This window comes from Microtus oregoni, unplaced genomic scaffold (genome assembly GCF_018167655.1).
Source record: "Microtus oregoni isolate MIOR12 unplaced genomic scaffold, Mior012 000004F_ref0000308, whole genome shotgun sequence".
NCBI lineage: Eukaryota > Metazoa > Chordata > Mammalia > Rodentia > Cricetidae > Microtus > Microtus oregoni.
The window spans coordinates 29,237,750-29,261,655 of NW_024543063.1; the positions used below are offsets into that span (position 1 = coordinate 29,237,750).

The 23,906-nt window shown below is 48.3% G+C and overlaps 2 protein-coding genes across 14 annotated transcripts in view; one reads left to right on the top strand and one right to left on the bottom strand.

Annotated features, from left to right (window-relative positions):
- Positions 1–604: 604 nt before the first annotated feature.
- On the bottom strand, positions 605–14,832 carry Arv1 (ARV1 homolog, fatty acid homeostasis modulator). 8 transcript variants are annotated; one of them, XM_041649960.1, is made up of 6 exons: positions 14,661–14,832; positions 12,021–12,140; positions 9,808–9,961; positions 8,354–8,578; positions 7,234–7,378; positions 605–730 (listed from the first exon to the last, which is right to left on the bottom strand). In XM_041649960.1, the coding sequence occupies exons 1-5, from the start codon at positions 14,817–14,819 to the stop codon at positions 7,236–7,238; spliced, it is 801 nt and encodes a 266-aa protein (XP_041505894.1). In that variant the 5' UTR covers positions 14,820–14,832; the 3' UTR covers positions 605–730; positions 7,234–7,235. The 8 variants fall into 8 exon arrangements, 7 of the variants coding, with proteins under 7 accessions (XP_041505894.1, XP_041505893.1, XP_041505889.1 ...); XM_041649959.1 differs by lacking the exon at positions 605–730 and adding an exon at positions 755–867; XR_005974148.1 differs by lacking the exon at positions 605–730 and adding an exon at positions 5,215–5,564 and having other exon boundaries at positions 6,566–7,378.
- Positions 14,833–15,005: 173 nt separating this feature from the next.
- Positions 15,006–23,906, top strand: part of Ttc13 (tetratricopeptide repeat domain 13) — a 54,444-nt gene continuing 45,543 nt past the window's right edge. For all 6 annotated transcript variants that reach the window (XM_041650366.1, XM_041650367.1, XM_041650369.1 and 3 more), the window contains exon 1: positions 15,006–15,270. In XM_041650366.1, coding sequence (XP_041506300.1) covers positions 15,042–15,270 — 229 coding nt within the window. In that variant the 5' untranslated portion in view covers positions 15,006–15,041. The remainder of the gene's footprint in view (positions 15,271–23,906) is intronic.

Below are 23,906 nucleotides of genomic sequence, written 5' to 3' on the forward strand. Positions count from 1 at the left end.
TGTCAGCTGGGCATGGTGGTATGTGCCTGTAACCCCAGGACTGAGGTGGAGGCAGGAGGATTAGAAATTCAAGGTCATCCTTGGCAACACAGAGTTCAGGGCCACTTTGGTCTACCCTTTCTCAAACAGAACAAAAATCATATTCTGAGTTCACAACCTGCAGTGAGTCCAATACAACACATATTGAAAGAAAGTGAAGACTTTTTTGGCCATTAAGTGAATTTTAGGAGGTAGATTTATTTCTCTGCTAAGCTTGGACAGTTGTCTCATTGGTACTGGACCACATATACACCAAGATTTCACCTGGTTTATCAGTGCACACCAGGTTCCTTCCTCCTCTTTTGGTGAGAAGTCTGCTCACCGGTGCCCTCTGGAGTCCAGCAAGGGAAGTGCAATTTAACAAGTGCGTTAACAGGGCACCAGCAACAAAGCAAAGGATTACACAAAAGTCCACCTTGGCAAACCGACAAGCTTGTTGATGTTACTCACTGGCCTGCGTGATCCCCAGACAGCTACATCATCACAAAGTCCCTCTCCAGGATGGTCGGTGAGCTTCCCGTAGCTGTGCAGAGGACGGTCCTCTTTCCCCACGCCGTCCCAGCAGTCCACCCTCTCACTTTCAAGACCAGACCAGGAGACCAGACGTGACAGCTGTTCCATCAAGATGACAGTGGCTGTTGTGCTTGGAGGACCGTGTGCTGGTTACTTTGTCAACACAAGCTTGAGTCATCTGGGAAGAGGGACTGTCAATCAGGGAATGTTCTCCATCAGACTGGCCTGTAGGCATTATCTGGAATGTTTCCTGATTGATGATTGGCGTGGGAGGGCCCAGCCTACTGTGAGCGGTGCTACCCTGGGCAGGTGGTCCTGAATAGGAAGGTAGTTGATTAAGTCAGAGGGGTCAAGCCAGTAAGCGGCCTTCTTCTACAGTCTTGTGCTTGCCCTGATGATGAACTAGTAAGTGTAAGAAGAAATAAACCCTTTCCTCTCCCAAGATGTTTTTGGTCAGGGTTTTACCATAGCAACAGAAAGTCAACCAAGACAAGCTGCATTTAGTTACACAACAACCCACGCATTAGCCTGTCTATGCTGAGGGACTATTAGAGGAAGACAAGTGTCCCTGCTCAGCGTCTCTGCTGGCAATAGTCAAAGGGAAGGGGTGTGTGTCTGTGAGTGCCACCAGCCTGTGACAGTGGTTCAGACAGGACAAGAAGTTGAAAGCAGAAAATTTAGTCACCTGTGAGGCTAAGTCCTGCTTAGCTATGAGATAGAGCCCAGGTCGGCTACTCTCAGTCCTGACTGCATTAAGGTCACGTGGAGAGCTTTGGGAAGACATTCAGAAGCAGTGCCCCACCCCAAATCTGGGTCTTAGATACTGGGGGGTCCAAGCCCGCTAGCAGATGGGAGTCAGATCAGGAAAGGAGCATTCCACCACGATCCTCTCTACTGTAAACCGTCAGGTAACCGCCTTCGTTCCTCAAAAGTTACCTACAGCTGCCTTTTAAAAATTCACAACACAATCAAAATGCTTTCTACTGCTTTTTCTTTTTTCTTAAGTGGGTTGACAAGTCAGGACAAAGTCAGGGCAGAAAAAAATGAAGCCAGGCTTTGGAAAACGGCCACACTGGGGAAGACAAGGCATATGTCTGCTTTGGGATGCATAAGGCAGTTCTCTCCTTGGTTCCACTCAAAGGAGAGCGAGAGAGACAGAGAGAGAACTACAGAGCAGACGCTCTGCCTGGTTCCTGCCACCTGCGTCCTGGGAAGCGCAGGGAGCCGCTGCAGTGGAATCCTCTTCATCTGTTTTCTTGTTTGGGATTTCGAGCAAGGTCTCACTGTCGCCCAGGGTGGCCTGAGACTCCAGGCACTCCTCCTGCCTCAGCTGTCTAAATGTGGAGACTTTGAGACTTGTATCCGTCTGCCCCTTGGTCAGAATGGAATACACTCTGAACGCTGGCCTCAAGGCTCACTGGCTGAGGTAGCAGAGCTTCGTGCATTGCCCTCACACACCCAGAGGAGAGCCCTGCTCGCCTTGGAAGTGAGCAGCGATGCCCTGGTGGATGGGCACAGCATTCACCTGGGGTTTTGCAGCAGGTGGAAAACTCTTCCCAAAGTCGTCTGAAGGTAGAACCTCTCAGGAGTTAGGCTCTGAAGCACGTCTGGAGAGGCCTTGAGAGAACTGATCAGTAACCTTGAAATGGAATCACCTTGTATTACCTAGGTGGGTCATGAGGGACACGTGACTGGATGGAGACTAGAGTGATGCTGGCCAGTTATAAGCCAGGGAGGATGCACAGTCTCTACAGCAGGGTGTTCCCCTTAGCACCTCCAGAGGGCACACAGCTCAGGTAAGGACACATATAGAAACTCATGAAACTGCCTGCCTGCATTTCTTATGCAAGAAGAATGAGCATGTCCTAAGTCTCCTAGCTGCAGGCACCTGGTAGATTTCTGGGCACCTCCATGTTCTCTGATAGCTCATCACCAGAGAGCCAACATTACTCAACCCAACACTGGACTTAACACTGTCCTCGCCTTCCACACTGAAAACACTTCATCTACTCTCGAGAGCCAACGAAATCAACAGGTTTCTTCTGGTCATTATTAGGAATTAGTAAGATGTAACTGTTAAGCCCTTAAAACTGCCTGCCACAACCCAGTAGGACATGCAGGCACTTATTAAATGGGAGTAAGCAGGTTGGGTCCATTTCACGCCCCAGGTTCTGGCTTCCGTGTTCTTTGTTGATGCTTCAGAAGCCAGTATTTAGCTTGAAGCTAGAAATACTTTACTTCACAGGATTTTCTTACTCTGTAGTGAAGGCTGTGGGTAGGCACGGGCAGACTGGTGCAGCTGTCAAGGGTCCCAGCAACATGTTCACTTCCTTTCATCACTGCCTCCCTCGGAGACACTCAAGCTGCAACCTGGACTAGTCACCCGAGTCCTCTACCGATCAAAACTCCTTCTCATCTCCCTTCCCTGCACTATATTTGAGGAATGGTAAATTGTTCTTTCTTACCAATACAGATCCCCCCCCCCCCCCAGACCGCCACTAGGTGACTGACAGGTCCGTCAGACCAAGAACAATGGGCACTTGATCTTGTCGTTGCTCTGGTGTGACCCTATGCAAGCCCATTAGCCATTTTGTGGTTTCAACATCTTTAAGCTTTCTGACTAATGCAGCCTTGCAAATATCTAAACATATCCTTTTTTGGGCTCCCGTGTACAATGCTATCTCCAGACACTGGTAATGAAGAGCACCTGTCTCATGGCTGCACCCTCTGCAGTGCTCTTATGAGCAGTGTGGTCTCTCGGCATTGAAAACAAGAGCTAGCTGGGGGCTCTGCCGCAGCTTACGCTTTCCCCCTCTGAGACAGGGTCATTCTATGTGGCCCAGGCTTACTTCAAACTTTCCGTCCTGCTTCAGCCTCCAGAGTGCTGGGACTGAGGGAGCACAACACCTGGCTTCAGCCTGTTTATCACTGTAGTCACGAGGCAGATCTTCCAGGAGGGCACATGCCCCCCTGGACCCCCTTTTCAATCCATATTTAGTGTGTTAACACCTTGCAGAAGAAGCTGGTTTTCTCCTTTCAGCATGCCCCCCTGGACCCCCTTTTCAATCCATATTTAGTGTGTTAACACCTTGCAGAAGAAGCTGGTTTTCTCCTTTCACATGCCCCCCTGGACCCCCTTTTCAATCCATATTTAGTGTGTTAACACCTTGCAGAAGAAGCTGGTTTTCTCCTTTCAGCATGTGGGTCTTGAGATTCTAACTCAGATGGCCAGGCTCTGCGGCAGGTCCTCTGAGCCAACTCACCAAATGTTTGAATAAACCATGTGCAAGCCCCTGTGCCCAACCCAGGTCTGGAAACACAAAAACCAAAACCAACCACACAAAGAGAAGGTTGGAGCAAAATGAAGCTCACAACTGTAGTCTAGAGACAGGCATGCATTCTTACTAAGACCCTGCAACATTTGTCTTTCAAGGTTTTCATTAAAAATGCTGGGGATGTTAGCTGACCGCATAGACATAGTTTGGGTGTAGGGAAAGCCCCTCTCACACGCCACTCCTCTGGTAGCTGACTGGTCTCAGCATTTTTTGTTCTTAAGTAACGGGACAATACTGAGCAGACTGCTCTGACCCCTTTGGCCATAAGCCAAGCGTCTAGCACTAAGCTACATCCCAGTCCTTTTTATTCTGAGGCAGGGTCTTGCTAAGCTGCTTGAACTGACCCTGACCTCACTGTGGCATCCAAACTGGCCTGGAACTTACTCTCTTGCCTCAGCCTGGAGTAGAGGGGATTATACTGTGTACCATCACACTGGCTCTAATTCCTTGTTTTAAGCTGAGCACCACTTGCTGAGCGGTGGTGGCGCACGCTTAATCCCAGCACTTGGGAGGCAGAGGCAGGGGGATCTCTGTGAGTTCAAGACCAGCCTGGTCTACAAGAGCGAGTTCCAGGACAGGCTCCAAAGCTACAGAGAAACCCTGTCTTGAAAAAAAAAAAGTTGAGTACCACTCTTAGTGCTCAGAAGACGAGGCAGGGGAATATGCTGAGTTCGGGCATTTGAAGACTGGTATGGAGACAGGTAGATAGATGGGGCGGGGCTACCGCTGCAGCCATTTCCAGCAGCAGCATCTGGGATATGACCTCTCTAGATTGTACCGTTCAGGGATTTTCTGATTTTGATGGTTGGAATGAGACCAAAATTCCCACAATCCCATACATCTATTTTGGTTTTCTGAGATGTTTCTCTGTAACAATCCTGACTGTCCCGAAACTCACTTTGTAGACCAAACTGACCTTGAACTCACAGACATCCACCTGTCTCTGCCTCCCAAGTGCTGGGATTAAAGTGTGCCACCACGCAGTAGGCCCATATATTTGGTTGAAACATTTGTGAAGAATTCAGAGGGGTGGCCTTGTTGGAAAAGGGTGTGTCACTGGGGGTGGACTTTGAGGTTTCCAAGACTCCTGTGATTCCCAGTGCTCAGTGTGCCTCTTGCTTGTGGATCAAGATGTAAGCTCTCAGCTGTTCCTTCCCTCCACCATCATGGCCTCTAAGCCCCTGAAACCATAAGCTGGATTAAACACTTCCTTTTATAATGTACCCGAGTCATGGTGTTCTATCACAGCAGTAAAGAAATAATTAAGATACTCGGTTATTTCTGGCTCAGGCAATTCAAAAGACAACTGTAGTTACTGAATCAGAAATGCATAAAAAATTGATTTATTCTGAAAGACTACTTAAGAGAAAAGTGCTTCCGTCAGAAAAACACAAAATACGATTTTTAAGACAGCAATGTAATACTTAGATTTAAGGACACAAACATATCAAAGGAATCGAGCTGCGACCTTTCCTTACTGGAAACCACGGGGCCTGCCCGTGTGTCACTGCAGGGCTCTTAGTCTGGAGTCTAGGTGGCTCAGATCTTCCTGGGGGTGTCTGGGTTTGTTCAGGAATCCCCCAGTCTTGACTTCACTCCACTAACAGAAAGTGGCGACCTTGTTTCTCCTGTGCCTTCTCCTTTGAGGTAGCTGTCCCGCCAGAGTGAAGAGTAAAGCTGTGGAAAGCAGAGAACGACTCTGAAGGGCCTGTTCTGGTCACCATACAAGACCTGCTTCCAGGGCTGCTGGGAGCCATGGAAGACACGGGGAGCCCAAAGCAGGGCTCTCCCAGTGTAATTTCAAGAAGACGCAGAGCGAACAAAGTTCACGCTGACACAGCAGGCCGCTGCTCTGCAGTGGGCTCTAAAGGTTCATGAGCTGACTCTCCTGCCTGTAAACTACAGCAGACAACCAGATGCACAAAAGCACCGAGGAAACAGCCCTTGGTGGCCGAGGGTAAAACAGGGAAGGCAGCTGTGAGATGCCAACTGGACAGAGGCCCAGGATCGAGTGTGGAGAGGCGTCCCTCCTCAGGGGTGAACAGGGCATTCTGCAGAAGGGTAAACTAGTAGCAGCTGGAGTGTGGACACATGGGATGGACGCACCAAGTGTCAGGCAGCAGGCAGGGCCCAGCACTGGTCAGAGCAGAGGGATCTAGGGCTAGAATTCCAGTACCAGCAGGGAAGCAGGTCTGAGAAGCAAACCATGAGGGACACAGGTACAGTGGCTCCTGTGAAGTCTAGGCCTATGGACCCAGGGCGTGGAAAGGGGAGGCAAGGAAAGCTGCAGCTTAGGCAGAACGTCCAGCAAAGAGCTGTACACACACGTACACAGAGAGAGGACAGGTCCAGCAGCAATACCTCCAAGACCCAGAAGGAAGGGAGATGAGCTGGCTCACAGCACAGCAGGAGGCAGGGGTTGTGAGGGTCTGAGAGCTCCACATGCAAGGTGACATGGACCGAAGCAGGAATGGGCAGGAGTGCGGCCTCCCTTCCCTGCCATGGGTTCTGCATGAAAAGCTGAAGGAACCTATAGCTACTGCACTCTCAACACAGGGAGGCGGTGTGGCTGAGAAGTGGGGAGGGTTCGGGTCCTTAGACTGGATAGTTCTTAGAGGCCACTGGGTCCTGCTGAGATCACATGGCCAGCGGAGACCACCCATTCAAGAATCTTGAACCTTGTGTAGACACAGGGCCAGGAGGCAGGGTAGAAGGCAGGAAACGTATTTCCAGGGTCTGGCAGAGAACCACTCAGCGGCTTCCTTCAGGGTTCATGTGTAGTTGAGAGCTGCAGGACAGTCAGAAGTAGAGGGAATCTGGAGGGGAAGAGACTGGGAGACAGGAGTTAAGCGACGGAAGGAGAGGAGCAGCTAGACAAGGCAGCAGCCAGCTATCACTGGATGGATAGAGTCAAGAGAAGAACACGGGCGCAGCCATCCAGTGCTGGAGAGAGCCTGGAGCAGAGGGATGTGAGGGAAGAGGCCATAGGCAGTACCAGCTCAGCCACACCACTCTGCTATCTAGCGGAAAAGGACCATGTCTGACAGGATTTTCGTGGGATGCTGACCTCCAGGCATGACACTGCCGTGTCCTCAACTCCCAGCAGCTATGCATGTGAGATAGGCCTATACTCAGGCATGGGAGAGGTTCACAAGGCCCCATCCCTCGCCAGGATGCACCAGGAGACTTTCCTGGGTGGTACAGATGCCTAGGAAATTGTCGTGTTCCTATCAGTGATCCCGATTCCCGGAATTAGACTTGGGTGGAACCATTTCTTTGGTTTGTTGACGGTGCTTCCTGTGGAGTAAGTAGCAATGTTAACTAAGAGACCAGCTGTTTGCAGTACCTTCAGAAGTCCTGAGGCTTGTAGACTGCACAGTCGCTCCCCACATCCCACTCCATCCTCTGGAAGAAGCAGACCATGGCACTCTCCAGCAACAAGCCACTCAGCACGGCCAGCAGGGACAGCCTGCGGCTGGTGTTCAGAGTCACTAGGAAACAAAGGCAGCAAGGTGTCCTAGGAACTCCTGAGACACGACAGCAGGGCCTATGTGCTGCAAGGTGCTGAGCTGAGGAACCCGCCCTGCCCTACAGGTCCTGAAACGAAGTCTCTGCTTCTAACACCAGCGCCAAGCTCTTTTCAAGCAGAGGCAGAAGCCCATGAAATAAGAGAATATATCTAGGTGTGGTGGTGCCTGCCTGTAATCCCAGCACTTAGAAGGTTCACACAGGTGGACTGCACTGAGTTTAAGGGCAGCCAGGTCTACACAGGGAGACTGTCTCAAAACAACCACCACCATCCAACTTGAAGGTCTGAAGAAACTGACAGGAAGGAAGCCCCATTTGCAGCGCCACAGAGTGGGAAGAGCAGCACTGAGACTGCAATTCACAGCAGTGCTTTCCGTGCCTAAAAGGGAAGACTCTGGCCGGCGGGGACTGTCTTTGCATGGGAGGCAGGCAGTGCTTTCAGTGCCTAAAAGGGAAGACTCTGGCAGGCGGGGCTGTCTTTGCATGGGAGGCAGGCAGTGCTTTCGGAGCCTAAAAGGGAAGACTCTGGCCGACGGGGACTGTCTTTGCATGGAGGCAGGCAGTGCTTTCCGGAGCCTAAAAGGGAAGATTCTGGCAGGCGGGGCTGTCTTTGCATGGGAGGCAGGCACCCGACACATTCTCTTGGCCAGACATCTGCTCAGTCTGGTAACTGTGTGCAGGCACATTCTCCTCACAGCTCCTTAAAGCCATTCAAGTGGAGGTAACAAAAGGCTGATGCCTGGCCTACGGGAGGGACGGTGTGCGTGAATGTGCTCTGAACGTGTAGTACCATAAGGCTGAACTGGATGACCCAAGTGTCTGCTGTGTGTCCTCAGGACCAACACGGGTCTGTGGAGAGCTCATGTTCTGAAACTCTGATGCCCCGGGGCCAGGACCTCAGCTAGAAGCTGACATGTCTAATGAAAGGGCACACTCACCTCTGATGGCCTGGAAATTCGATGTCAGGACAAACACTTTGATGAGCTTGAGGCACAAAGGTGTGTAGTCGTGCTCCCAGATGACGGCCGGGATGAGCAGGAGCTTCCCATAGCTGGACAGCAGCAGTGCTTTCAGGAGCAGGACGAGGTTGGGCTTCTTCTCTGCTGTCGTGGGTTGCTCTACCCACAGGAATGCAAAAATGCCAGCAAAAAAGGCAGCTTGTTCTGTGGAGCAAATGAGGGAAACAGAGATGTCCCACCCATTCTAACCCCTGGAAAACAAAGAAACCAAGGTCTTTGATCTTGACAACCTGCAGTGGGAGGCTGTGGGCAGAGGCAGAGTAAGACCAGGCTTAGAGATGACAACTTACTAGCTGTCCAGCGGGGCTGGTAAGAAGCAGGCAGACACAGGGTCCAGAGGTCAGGAGAAAGGTCTAGGTCAGACGTGGACACCTGGGAGTTCTGAACAGATCCATGAGATGCAAGGGAGGGCAGGGATGATGGCAGATAGAGAGGGCAAAAGAGGGCAGATGGTCTAGAATAAGATGTGGAAGGTACCACACTCAGAGTCTTCCTGAAACAGTGCCTTGTAATCAGCTGAAGGGCTATTTTGAATTTATTTATTTATTTATTTATTTTTTTAGATATTTATTTATTTATTATGTATACAATATTCTGTCTGTATGCCTGAAGGCCAGATGAGGGCGCCAGACGTCTTTATAGATGGTTGTGAGCCACCATGTGGTTGCTGGGAATTGAACTCAGGACCTTTGGAAGAGCAGGCAATGCTCTTAACCACTGAGCCATCTCTCCAGCCCCCTTGAATTTATTTTTAAGATGGAGTTTTACTGTGTTGCCCAGACTGGCCTCAAAGCGTCTGGGTTCCAGCAACTCTTTTGCCTTAGCCCCTAGAGTAGCTGGGAGCACAGGTGCCTGCCACAGCCTGGCCTAAGCCAGAGGCCTCTGAGGCAGAGAAGGATGAAAACTAAAATGTTGTCACAGACAGGAACTCAGTGCAATTTGGACCTTGGCAAGAAAGCCAGGATTTCAATTTCAATGAGAGACGCTTCCCACACACAGGTAAGTTTGGGGGTTGTTCGATTCCTTGGATATAGTCCCACAAGCAGCAAACTTACTGCCAGACATCTGCATGAAGCAGTTAGCCTAATGCACTGGGAAACAGCAGGCAGTTATTAATGTGTCCTCAGTGAGAGGACCTGACGCACTCTTCAAGAACTTAAAAACGGCTTAGAGTATTTTACAAAATGTCCTAGTCTGATCAGCACACTGTTATTATCTCTCTACCAAATTTTTAAGACAAAGCAAGCAGGTGATTCAGATTCCCGAGGAGGTTAGTCAGAGCTGAAGATGTGGTCTCCAGTCCTGCACTAACTGTCTTACCGCGTGTCTTAGCTTCACTCAGAGCAGTGAGCTGCTGGTTAGCACTCGCTTACCGAAAGAAGCAATCACAAACATCCTGTAGAAATCCCACTCCTTGGCATAGCGGATCAAGTCGTCGGGGGCTGTGCTCTGGCTTGAGTCTTGCAGCTGCCACCACCTCAGGTATGCTTCACAAAGCAAACAAAACATGCAGAGTTTCCCATGGATCTGACAGTCAAAGACAGTGTCCTCGGGTCAGGTAAAGCATTTGGCTGACTGCACGCCGACAGGCACACTGCAGGTAAGCAGCTGGAGGGCTTATTTTGCTTTCTGAGATGAGTCTTGCTGTGTAGCCAAGGCTGGTCTGACACTTCAGAGAGCCCTCCTGCCTCAGCCTTCCGAGTACTAAGACTATACATGTGCGCACGTTCACTTAGTAGTTGTACCAAGAATGCCCCATGTGGATTTCCCAGTGTTATTAACTGGTTAATTGCATTAGTTACGTAAGTCAGAAGTTCTTAACTAGCAGCGTCTATTGGAACCTCACAAGGAATTCCAAACTTGACCATCAGAGGACCCAGTCTGGGGTCAGCTTTTTAGGAATAAGACGTGGATAGGTGTATTTTGCAGAATTCCTGGGGAGACCCTATGTGCATTCCTATAGGAATTACTGCTTTTAACAGTCAGCTCTCATCCGCACACAGCCAAATACAACATATACATGGCTGACACCCGTGGAAAAGTCACAAGAGAATCAATCTAATCGAAAGCTTTTTTTGTTTGTTTGTTTTTCCAAGGCAAGTTTCTCTGTGTAGTCCTGGCTTTCCTGAAATTCACTGTGTAGACCAGAATGGCCTTGAATCCACCTGCCTCTGTCTTGAGTGTTGGAATTAAAGGTGTGCATCACCATGCCCAGCTAATCTAAAGATTTGAGAACACCACATAAACTATTAGTCTGAACAGGAATTAAAAACAAACACACACACACACACAAAACAAAGCCTTTGGGCTGAATGAGTATTAGGCCAATGAAAGAGAAAAATACATATGGTAAAAATGGGCTGGAACCTCTCAAGGTACTAAATTTTTTACTGAATTGGAAAACACTATGTGGTAAGAATGGGCCTTTCTCAATCTGATGATCTTTCCTGCAAACTGAGCTTTCTCCAGTAAGTTACCATGGGTACGAGAAAGCACGTGGGAACCTGAGCTGAACAAGTCCCAGGGCCTGAGGCTCCTCAGCTGGCACACAGGTCCTCTGGTTGCACTTTAGAAGCATCTGGGAAGGGGTGTAGGCCATCCACAAAGATGTTGGGGAGTGTTACTTCAACATGTGTTACTTTTGTTTATGTTGCATTTGTTTAACTTCGTGAGGCTGTGTTACTGTGCCTGTCTACAACACCTGATGGGCTAATAAGGAGCTGATTGGCCAATAGTGAGGTAGGAGAGAGGAAAAGGAGGGGCTAGCAAGCAAGGAGGATAAATATGAGAAATTTGGGAGAAAAGGATCTGGCAACTAGAGAGGAAGGAGAAGGAATTCAGAGGCCAGACACCCAGCTTCAGTCAGACATGAAGTAAGAAGACAAGAAAAGGTACACAGGAATAGAGAAAGAAAAAAGACCCAAGGCCAAAGAGAGATGGAATAATTTAAGAAAAGCTGGCAAGAAAGAAGCCAAGCTAAGGCCGGGCATTCATAACTAAGAATAAGACTCCATGTGTGATATATCTGGGAGCTGGGTGGTGGGCCCCCCAAAAAGTCAAAAGACTAAAGAGCCAAAAGAGAAAAATATCACACAACACAAAGACGCTGAGCTGGCCTGTGGAGGTCTCCTGCACCCCACCCATGAATTTTCAGTGTGTAAGCAAGCTTGAAAATCAACACTCTGGTCACTTTAAAGGCCTTGTTTGAGTTGGAGAGATGGCTCAGTGGTTAAGAGCACTGACTGCTCTTCCAGAGGTCCTGAGTTCAGTTCCCTGCACCCACAAGGTGGCTCCCAGCCATCTGTAGTGGGGTCTAACGCCCTCTTCTGGCCTGCAGGCATACATGCAGCTAGAGCACTCATCACATATAAATATTTTTTTTTTAAAGACCCTGATTATTTGAGGGACAGACTACTGTGCCGTCTACTTCTGCCCAAACTTAGTGGTGTCATATTAAGCAAATAAGAACATATGCCCAATTAAATTTAAATTTTAGATTCACAGCAAATAATCTGTCTTAAGTATATTCCATGCAATAATTGGGATAGACTGAATGCTAATAAAAATTTAAACTACTACAACTTACATTTATTTTAGTGTTGAAAAGAATATGCCTATAGGCCTGAGCTTTGCACAAAATGGCATTAATCAAGATAATAACAGGATCATACTCAATGTATTTGTCTACTGGCTTCTGGCAAGATTTCTGAAAAAAAAAAAAACCAAAGTAATATCAGAGCAAATAAATTAATACATTCTGAAATTTTAAAGGACTTAAAGTCCATTTCTGACTTCCCCAATGACAAGTGTATAAGCATCTATTTAAAATGCTCAGTTTAAAAATGCTCACCCATGTAAGAAGTGGCTTCACGATGACAAAACATTAGCTTTTAGCTAAAATAGTAATATTTTAAATTTATATTCAAGAATCCAAAAAGAAAGCCAGGTGTGGTAACACATAGCTGTAACCCCAGCATTAAGGACACAGAGGCAGGAGGAGTCTGAGTTTGAGGTCAGCATGCACTGACTAGGGAGATCCTGCCTCAAGACCAAAACAAAACAGAAAATAACATCAGAAAAGAATTTGATTTAAAGACCCACGGCAGGCACAAAGTATTTCAGAAGATTATTTCAATTCCACTTTTGGTTTGTATGATTTTGTAAAAAGCAAATTACTAACACACTGGCTGACAGGCTGTGGTCTAGACCGTGGCTCAGGATTTGGAGGAAGGTGTTCAACAAAGTTCCTATCTCTAGCTTCTGAGCCACAGATGGATCAAGATCAGGGTACAATGTCCGTGACCCAAAGTCTGGAATTTTCTTCAATGAGATCAAGAACCTGGGAAACACACACACACACACACACACACACACACACACACACTTGCTCTCTCTCCTACCACAGAGACAGTGAAGAGTGCTGTGCTATGCATGAACTCGGGTTGTACAGCCTATGGGTCTATGTCACACTAATCAAGACTCCCTCAGCTTCCAAAGAGGACATTCTGAAAGGCTGACAGGATAAGAGAGAAACTGAAATAATAATAACAGGCATACAAATATACCAGGATCACTTTTTAGTTACATCAAAACCTAGAAGGAAAGCCAAGTGCATTGGAGGGCTGTCACCCTGTACTTCAACACAATAAAACAGATTCTCCACTTAACTCGCGCCATTGTAAGAAATAACATGTTTTCCCATGTACCGGGCCAAACAGTAGTTGTGCTACTCCCTCTAATGTGAATCTGCCAAATGTCAGGTTACCTGAGCAAAGACTGAGTTAGAGATTAACCACAAACTCAGGACAAAAGCTCTTTCCCAGATCCCCCTTCCTTTGCCTGTCTCCTCCCCTCAAGCCCAGAGATGCAACATTATTGTTTAAAAAAAAACTGTTAAGGTGGTAAGTCCCTTTCTAAATCCCACTTTCAGAAAGCACCCCAAACTTAGATTAGGAGTCAGATAATTTTTGGAAGCAGGAGGGGAAAGCCGGCATCAGGACACACAGCTCCTATTCCTTCGGTATCCTGTGTTAGGCTCATGCCCATGCAGTGATGTTAGGAAATCACAAGAGCTCTCTCCGTCTCAGAGCTTCATGGGCCCCCAGAATTAATTAACTGGCCTCACTATTCTCTCCCCTCAGGGTTAGAAGAGGAAGAAAGCAAGCCACCATACCATCTGAAGGATGCTGGTGACCTGAAACCAAAGAGGTTACTTCTAGTACCAGGTGATATGCTGTGTGCTGTCCAGCCTCCTTCCACAGCACCCCACAGATAGGAACCTCGCTTCAGTCAGCTGATCTCGATCATTGGGACTGCTTGCCATCCCCTCAGCGCCCCCTCTACTCTTTCCTCTTGCCTTCAGTTTGAACAGAAGGAGGAAACACCACACACACACACACACACACACACACACACACACACACACAGTAGAACAACTATCTGGAAGTTTACTACTTTTAGTAAAAACCAGAAAAACTTGAGGTAGGGTCTCTAAGCCAGACTGTCCTCAATATCATGTGTAGGGGACAGGAGAAATGGCCCAGTGGTTAGGAACACTTGTGCTGTTCTGGCAGGGACCTTGGGTTCAGCTACCAACAGACACACACACACCCGCAAACAGCTTTGAACTTCAGGTCCTTCTGTCTCCACCTCCCAAATGCAGGGATTACAGGCATGCACCCCATGCCTCATGGGTTCATGGAGTGGAGCTGGAATCTAAGATTTCACGCACTTGGGCCAAGCAAGCACCCTACCAACTGAGCAACATCCCTGGCGGTAGGGAATGCTTTCTATTTTGGTTAAATTGTTCCATTCGGTACATTTACTATTTCATTGACAAGTACGCTGAGAAGACACAGGAGAAATCTCTAGAGCACCAGCCCTGAAACACTGGTTCCACCTCCTCAGGCTCAACATGAGAATGACACGCTTCCCGCTACAGGGCCTACTTCCCTAGGGAATCACATCTCTCTCCATTCATTCGTTTGACACAGGGTCTCTCAGGGTAACTCAGGCTGGCGTCGAGTTCGCGATCTACCTCCTGCCAGGCATGCGAGCGGAATGATGGAGTTACAGAAATGCGTTAGCACTCCCGGGGGTCATAAGTCTAGCTAACATCCTCGTGAACCCCCTGCTTTCTCTTTCCCACCATCGTACGCGCCTCGCCCCCAACCACTGGGCATTAGGGTTCGCCTCCCTGGCCGCGCCCCGCCCCTGGCGCGCTCACGCAGATGGTTATCTTGAGTACGCCGTGGCTGTAGTCCCGGTACAGCTCCCGGGCCTCCCGGTTGCACTCGATACAACGGTACAGGCAAGGGGAGGCAGCCGTCGCCGCGCCCTCGGTGCCCTTCCCGGACCGCGTCCCTCTACGCCCGCCCGTCCCCATGCCTTCAATACAGCCTCCACTTCCGGGCTTTGGCGGAAGTCACCTTCACTAGACCTGGAAAGGCGCGCGCAGGGGCTTCCTGGGACTTGTAGTGCGGATGCTGGCTGCGTGCTTGAGGCTGAGAGGACGCGGACTACGACTCCCGGGGGGTACTGCGGTCGCGCGCCGCGCCCACCTGCCCGCGGCTGGCAGAGCACGGCCGCGCCTGCGCCGTGCAGGAAGATGGCACCTGCCGGCCGTGGTTGCGGCTGCTGGGGCGGCTCGGGCGCCGGGGTGGTGCTGTGGCTGCTGCTGTTGCTGCTGGGGGCGCTGGCCTGCGCGTGGGCCACCGAGCACTATTCTCCGCTGTCCTTGCTGAAGCAGGAGCTTCAGCACCGGCAGCAGCAGGAGGCCCCGGCGGGCGGCGGCTGCCCGCAGTCGGGGGACTGGGCGGACCAGTACCCGGAGTGCGGTGAGTGGGCCGGGCTGCCCTCTTCCCGCGGCCGCCCCTGCCCAGCGTGGAAGCACCTGGGAGGTGGAGAGAGCGGGGATGGGCTCAGGCGGGCGATGGGGACGCGGAGTCGTGCTGGCATGGGCCAGGAAGTCCGACTTCCTTTCTGCCTGCCTGGGTGGGTGTCTTGGGCTCAGTCCTCACCCCAGGAATCCAACCCTGAGAGGTACAAGCCAGTTGGGTCTGCAGGGTGACATCAGCACTGGCCTGTGCCACTCAGATGTACCTCCGAGGGTGGCGCCTCAGATCTGGATTCTGGATGCTTTGCAGTCACTCGGGCTCATTCATTGAAGCGCTGTAGACCTGTAGAATAAGTCATGGAAGACAACGCTGGGCAAAATAAACATACTCGTTTTCCGTCTTGAGTTGTACACTGAACATTTTTTTTTTTTTACCCGTCAGTACCTCACCATCCCTTCCCCTCTGTGCATTACCCTACTAGCACCTGGCTTTTAAGACTCCCCTCTGGTCAGCACCTTATGCCTGCCCAATCACTACCCAATGTCTTGGCTGAGATGAAATCTCAAGATGAGCCCAATCTGATTTTCTTTAACCACCATCTGGCTTGGATAAAGTCTCAGTTACCGACAGTGACTTATTGTGACTTTTTTGTGGTCTGCCGTGTCTGCCAACAGCATGGTTGGTGTGAACTTAGTGAAACGAATGGCCCTTGTAAATGTCACCTCTGAGTCTGACCAAAGGAGTTACCACTTTACGAATTTGTCTGTAAATCGGAGATCCTGTTTACTTGAATGCGAGGTTTTATTTTCCTCATTTAGCCTTGTTAGTTTGGTGGGTTAATTTACCATAAAAGCACTAGTCACCCTGTTGCATGGCAGCTCCTTATCTCAGAAGGGAAAACTGAGGCACGATAGAAACTAGTTCCAAAGTCTCTGCTGTAGAAGAATAAAGAATACTGCTGCAGGCGGTTGTTGCTTTGCATTTTCTGATTTTGAGAAAGGGTCTCTCTGTAGCTCAGGCTGGCTTTGGACTTACATTTACTATGATCTGTCTGCTTTAGCCCCGCAAATGCTGGGATCACAAGTGTGAGCTACCATGCTCAACTTTGCAGACAGGTTTTTGTCTTAACTGCCAAGTGGTTGTAGGAAATGTCTCTTAATCTGTTTCTCTTGATCCTGTACAATTATATGGAAATTGAACCCTGTGATGTCTCCTTAGGTACCTATCTTAGACTCGGGACAAATTCAGAACAAGCAACTAGGGCTGCAGAGATGGCTCAGAGGTTAACAACTCTGGCTGCTCTTCCACAGGTCCTGAGTTCAATTCCCAGCAACCACATGGCCGCGCACAACCATCTGTAATGAGATCTGGTGCCCTCTTCTGACGTACAGGCATACATGGCAGGCAGAACACTGTATACATAATAAATAAATAAATAAACAAACAAATAAATAAATAAATCTTTAAAAAAAAAAAGAAAAAGCAACTAAGGCTGTCATAGCCTACTCCAGTACCACCAACACAATGACCTACTCTTGATGATGTCCAAACTGATCAGGTCTCTGAAATCCTTCAGGTCTGACCTTACCATGAGGGCACTTTTACTCTTACCATGGTCACTTAACTGCCTGCCACATCAAGTCAGACTCTAGACTTGGGGCAAAGAGCAGTATGACTGTCCCTCAGAGTTGTTCTCAGATTCAGGTTGCTGAGGTGCTGCCTGCTTGGTTTGGGTCTGCAGCTGGTGAGCCATCTCGTAGTTGTCCTCTTACGGCCGAGCCTCCAGCGGTGGAAGGTGCACATGGCTCTAGTGTGAGCCTTGTAGCCTGGAGGTGTCTGTCAGCGACTGGCTGGCCTACCTGGTCCCAGGGAATCTCTACATCCTCAGACCTACAAGCATGCTATGTGTCTCTGCCCTGGGTTTACGTGTTTCCCAGCTTATAGTGATATTTTGGTTTCCGGTACATTTTTATGTTTCTTACTGAAAATAATTTATAATATTTATGATCTTAGTTTCCCATGGAAAAAAATAACATTAAAAAATGTATGTCTTTATGTCTTTGTTGGGGTGGGAGTTGTATCTGTGGATGGATATTCACTGAGGTCAGAAGGGGGCACCAAATCCCTTGAAGCTGGAGTTACCGGTGGTTGTGAGTGCTGGGAACCAAACGTGGATCTTAACCACTGGGCCATCTTCAGCCCTGAGAAAACAATCTTACTCTTTCAAAAGAGAAGAAACCATCTGGTATATTATTTGCTTCTGCTTTTTGTTTCTTTTTCTGCTTTGTTTTGCGTGTGACTTGGTACACTAATTTAAGCTAGCCTGGGGTGGAATTCAGTGTGTAGCTCAGACTGTCCTTGCATTTGTGATTGTCTGTGCTGAGAATAAAAGCATGAGCCATCAAACCTGAACATTTTATTTTTAAAATATAAGTTAAACCGGAGCCGGGCGGTGGTGGCGCACGCCTTTAATCCCAGCACTCGGGAGGCAGAGGCAGGCGGATCTCTGTGAGTTCGAGACCAGCCTGGTTTACAAGAGCTAGTTCCAGGACAGGCTCCAAAACCACAGAGAAACCCTGTCTCGAAAAACACAACAAAACAAAACAAAAAGTTAAACCGGAAGTTAGTGGCTTATGCCTTTAATCCCAGCACTCAGGAGGCAGAGACAGGTGGATTTCTGTGAGTTTAAGGCCAGTCTGGGCTACATAGTGAGTTCCAGGACAATAGCACTGTTCCACAGAGAAACCCTGTCTCAGAAAATAAATAAATGAAAAGTTAAATTTTTTTTCTTATTCCTATGGCCCTATTTTTAATTTATAGTTGTGGAGGTAATACTGATTGAAGCCTTTCCCCAAGTCTCTTCCCTGCTCATGTTACATAAAATTCTGTGCCTTTGGTTGACACTGCACTAAGTAGTGTTTATTGCCCTTTCACCCAAGAGGAAACTGAGGCCGAAAAACCCAAGCAAGGTTACCCTGCAAGGAGTAGAGCCCAGATTTGGTATTAATTTGATTTTGGAATATAGACTCGGTAGTTTCTTACATACAATTTCTATAAGCGTTAATAATAAGTCTTATACCTTCAACTTGTTGAAAGTTGTGTTGTTTGTTTGTTTTTGTTTTTTGAAACAGGGTTTCTCTATATGGCCCTGACTGTTCAGGAACTCGCTCTGTAGACCAGGCTGGCCTCGAACTCAGAGATCTGCCTGCCCCTGCCTCCCAAGTGCTGGATTAAAGGCTTATGCCACCATCACCCAGTTTGAAACCTGTATTTTAAAATAATACCTAGGATTTCATATTTTGCCTGTGTGTTGGAATGCTTCATTAATCCACCAGAAGACTGTGTGTGTGTGTGTGTGTGTGTGTGTGTGTGTGTGTGTGTGTGTGTATCAGGCATTGCTGAACGTGCTGGGCCTTAACAAACTGACCGAGTCCCTTGTGGGGAGTTGATTGGGTACGCGGAGTGTAGACCCAGAGACACCTGCCTGAAGGAACAAAGCTGAGCGGTGGGAGGGAGTGGGGTCCCACGTAGGTGCTGTTATGCAGGCAGCTAGGCAGGATCTGGTGCTGACAGTGAGCTCTGGAGGGTAACCTTGAGCAGAACCTAGATATGGCTCCTCTGTTTGATGGGTCCAGTAAATTAGGGTTCTCTCAGTTAACGCTTGCCCACTGACTGAAGAATTTGGGTTTCCTGCTTTTCCCACAAGCCTCTGTTGTGTGTCAGTCAAACGAAGCATTTGGTTAGTGCTAATGACCTCTGAGTTCTTTATAGCCACTGAAGCTACATGTTAGTGACCCACATGCATTCCTAGTAATTTCCAGAATGCTCTTGGTTCCCTTTCTTTGCAGTAAGTGGACTGACGAGCTAAGGTGAGGTTCCCCCCCCCACCACCACCACCCATGCCCCTTTTCTTCAGCGCTCTGGACGGCAGAGTATGACTTTGAACTCCTGATCCTTCCGCCTCTGCTTCCCAAAATGCTAGGATTACAGCTGTGTGCCTCCACACCTGTTGGAGTTTTTTGTGTGTTTGTTTTGTTTTGTTTTGCAGTGGTGGGCTTTGTGCTGGCAAGCGCTTTACCAGCTGAGCCACCTCTCAGCCCTTATGTAAAGTTTTTAAGTGTCAGGCTGGTTGTTTCTAGGTGATAGTCCTGTACTTGATGTCTGATTTCAAAGAGGTACCTCCATCTGATGGATTGGTGACTTTAGCACGATCCCCGTTGAATACTGCACTCTGAATGATAGCTTGTATCCTTAAGTATGGTAAGTTTGTTGGGATAAATAATCCCAGAATTGAGCCAGTGAGATAGCCCACTGGGTAAAAGTGCTTGCTGTCAAGCTGGGCTTGAGTTCAGTCTCAGGAACCATATGATGGAAGGAGAGAACTGGCACCTTTAGTTGATCTCTGACCTCCATATGAACACATAGTACACACTTAGCACATATACTCACTAATGATTGTTTTTAAAAAATTCATCCTTAGAATTGAGGGTTTTTTTTCCATAGTTTTTTTGTGTCCATCAATCTAACTTGGGAGCTGCTTGCCCGGAGAGTAAGAAGTAGCCACGAGCCCAGCCCTGTAGTTCTGGTAGCGTCAGCAAGGCCTAGCTTGCCGATATTGTGTGTCTTTCTTGGGTGGGACTCCTTACAGGAACTTGATCTTGCTCACTGTGCCGAGGTGTGGGGAGAATCATTGAAAGGAAGCGTGGGAAAAGACAGCTTCCTCTTTTTGTTCTTAGAGGAAGTTGAGAACCAAGTTTTGTGCTCTGTGAACAGCTGTGCAAGCCCTTGCTGCCGGTGTGCTGGGTGTGTGTGGGTGGGAGGAGGTGCGAGGGGGGTGTGCTTCCTCAGAACCGAGTGTCAGTGTATGGATGCACCTGTTTTCAGAGCATGTCATCATCATAATAGGCCTGTATCTGGCCAGAAAAAGGTGCTGCTTACTGCGTGTCTAGGGACAGGCCACTGTAGTATTGCCCTGGCAACAGCATCCTTCAGGTAGTCCTTTGATTTAACTAGAAATGGCCTTGATTACTTTGAGATGGTCTTGGCAGACACAGTTCCTTTTCAGGTGTGTCATAAATTGTTACTTTTTTCTTCTTTTTTGAGAGAGGGTCTCACTATGTAACCCAGGCTGACCTAGAACACAGAGCTCCACCTGCCTCTTCCTCCCAAGTGCTGGGATTAAAGGCATGTACCCATGCCCTGCTATAAATTGTATTTCTTTTTAGGTGGTCCAGGAACCACCAGACTCATGAATGAACACCGATTTTGCATCTGTGTGGGCAAAGGACCCAGCCCGTTTAACCTGCAGGAAATAAGACAAATCCAGGCAATTCTGCGCTTTCAAGAAGCCCTCTTTCAGGTGTTTGGGCCAGCCCTGGGTGAATCTCCCTTGTAGTACGCTGCTATCCCAGGCTTTCCTTGTCTTGAGAGACAGTCGGTTTTTACTAAAACTTGACATATGCAGAAAATGCACCCGACACTGTTAAGCTCATGGTTTTTACCAGTGGATCTCTCTGTGTGACCAGAAAGGATCCAGTTGGTTTGCTGTAATAGTTGGTGAAGCTTTGATATGTGATGACGTCACATTTGAATGACATCTCATGTGACATCATCTGAGTTGGGACCAGCGTGGAGCAGTGGACTTAGGTTGACTGACACTTGCTCAGTTTCTTTTCCAGATACCCTGTAGGCCTTTCTCTCTGGGCCCATCTGCTCAGGGCTTCCTGCACATAGAAAGGCTGCTTGATCCTTTGCCACTATTTTTGTAGGCTGTCCAAGGTGTTCTACTCCCTGGACAAATCCATCTGCCACTACCTGGAGCTGGTTCACAATTTTAGTCTAATTCATGCCTGACAGTGACTAGAATTATGGGAAAGTTGTTGACTTTTTAAAACGCATGTGGTTGGGCTAGAGAGATGGCTAGCTCAGCAGTTAAGAGAACTTGCTATTCTTGAAGAAGACCCAACTTCATTTCCCAGCACCCATGTTGATGGCTCCTGACTGCCTGAAACTCCGACTCTAAGTGATTTGACACCTTTTCTGCCCTTCCTAGTCACCTGTACATACGTGTATACTCACATGCTCTTTATTTCCTTGAAACACAGTGTCTGTCTCACTGTGTAGCCTTGACTGGCCTGGAACAGAGATCATCCTGCCTCTGCTTCTGCCTCCTGAGTACTGGGATTAAAGAAGTGCACCGCACACCTGACAAAATTAAATCTTTTTTTAAAAACAGTTTATGTTGGGGCCTGGAGAGATGGCTCAGTGGTTAAGAGCACTGCCTGCTCTTCCAAAGGTCCTGAGTTCAATTCCCAGCAACCCACATGGTGGCTCACAACCATCTATAATGAGATCTGGTACCCTCTTCTGGCCTGCAGGCATACATGCAGGCAGAACATTGTATACATAATAAATAAATAAATCTTAAAAAAGAAAAAGAAATCACTTACAGTAATTAAAAAAAGTTCATGGGCTGGAGAGATGGCTCGGAGGTTAAGAGCACTGACTGCTCTTCCAGAGGTCAGCTGGAGCTAATATCCAGCTAGTATCGGGTCCGTCCAAGAAAGGCTAAAGGCAATGCTAGAACTCTCTTCTTTTTCAACTGTCAGGGAGGAGCAACGGATGGCCAGCCACTCAAGGTTCGCACCCTGTGGCTCACCACGTGCATTTATAGAACTCTACCCTACTTGGGTAAGTTCGTAAAGCTGGGGTCATGCAGCTTATTAAGACAGTATCTGTCTTCACTGAAGAAGCAGGATGTGGGAAATGCTCATGGTGGGAGGCCGCTGAACGCTGGAAGAATGCATTGCTGCAGCTGGAGTCTGCAAGGCCAAGGCCCTGGGATAGAAGCAGTGAGGTGGGCGCAGGATGCTTTCTCTATGCTCACTCCTTACTTCCAAGCCTCCCTTTCATTTTGTCTGTCTGTCTGTCCGTCCGTCCGTCCGTCCGTCCGTCCATCCATCCATCCATCCATCCATGACTTTTAAAGACAGGGTCTTACTATGTAGCTCTGGCTGGCCTGGAACTCATAGTCCCTGCCTCTGCCTCCATAATCCTGGGATGAACTTCACAGGTGTACTTCACACCTGGCCTTCTAACCGCTTATATTTTTCTTACATTTGTTTGTTTGCTTGCTTAGTTAGTATGGGGGAGGGGAGTGCCTAGGCTACAACACATTTAAGTCAAAGAAAAAACTTGTGGGAATTGCTTTTCCTTCTACCATATCGCTTTCAGAGATTAAACTCAGATCACCAGACCTGGTGGTCCTGCTCCTAGAGCCCTGACGTCATGCCTCCTTTTGGTTAGATCCAACACAGACTGAAATATATCATTTTCTATAGCATGAATAATAGAAACCCAGAGGTTCAAGCTGAAAAATCAGAGAAGCAAAGCACCCAACCACTAGAAAGACCTTTTACCTCTACCAAACCTTCAGACCCAAAGGGCAAGATCCTGTCTTCACAAATCCTTAGGCTGCACACTCCACTGAGTTCCTGTCTCTTCTTTATATTCTTCTCTCGGCCCATCCATATCACTCCTGTCTCCACCTCCCTAGTACTGGGATTAAAAGTGTGTGACTCCCAAACACTGGGATTAAAGGTGTGAGCCACCACCACCTGGATCTGTTTCTGGATCAATCTTGTGTAGTCCAGGGTAGCCTTGAACTCACAGAGATCCGTCTGCCTTGGTCTCCCAAGTCCTGCAACTAAAGGTGTGTGCCACCACTCCCTGGCCCCTAGTGGCTTAGCTTTGCATTCTGATTTTTAGGCAAGCTTTATTTATTAAAATACAAATAAAATATCATTGCAGTTTTTGTGGAGGGATAATCCTTCATGTGTACCTTCCACGGTTCATCTGCTCATCCACTGGGAGTATGTAAGCCATTGCTTAACACCCTTTGTGACTACAGCTTCCACAAACAAGTGGACAGCATTTGTTTGAGTCCTGTGTTCAGTTCTTGATACATTCAGAGGTGGAGTTCCTGGACTGTATGGTGTTTCTATGTGTGACTTGAGGAATTACCAACTCATTCTCCTCAGTGCTGAACCATTGTACAGTCCTACCGTCAGCGCCCAAAGTTTCCAGTTTCTCCTAGCTGTCTTGTGGGTTGGGAGGAGGTCCTTATTGTGGTTCAAACTGCGTTCCTCTAATTAATGATGATGGTCCTTTCTCGTGCTCAGTAGCTTTTGTATCTTTAGAAGGTTGTCCATTCAAGGCCCTTTGCTTATTTGTAAACTGATGTTTTTCTCAGTGAGTTGGAGGACATGTTTACATATTTGGGGCTCTGAACCCTAAGTGCATCTCTCACAGGCTTTGTTCTTATATGTGTGAGCAGGTGTGTGTTAAGCCCAAGGCAGATGCTGCCACACCAGGAGGGCTTTTATTCAGCTGCTCCACAGCCACTGGCTACACCTGGGCTGTAGACAGGTGTTGGCTCTGCCCCTCATCTCCCATCAGGAAGCCCTGCTGCAGTTTGTGATGGTGACAGGGCACTTGGAACCCACAGAACGCTGTGCGCTGTGCGGCTGGAGTGCAGGGAGCCTCTGCGCTTTCTTCACTGGTCTCTAGCTTGGTTGGGGCATCTTAAGATTTCAGCGAGCACCAAAGCACCAAAGGCCTTGGCGATGAGTGAGTGA

Excerpts from the sequence above, each read along its gene's own strand:
- Arv1 (XM_041649960.1), bottom strand. The coding sequence starts at position 14,819 with ATGGGGACGGGCGGGCGTAGAGGGACGCGGTCCGGGAAGGGCACCGAG. Across the intron at positions 9,962-12,020 it reads TTTTCAACACTAAAATAAAT|ATCCATGGGAAACTCTGCAT; the intron begins GTAAGTTGTAGT and ends TTTGACTGTCAG. Across the intron at positions 8,579-9,807 it reads GTTTGTGATTGCTTCTTTCG|AACAAGCTGCCTTTTTTGCT; the intron begins GTAAGCGAGTGC and ends TTTGCTCCACAG.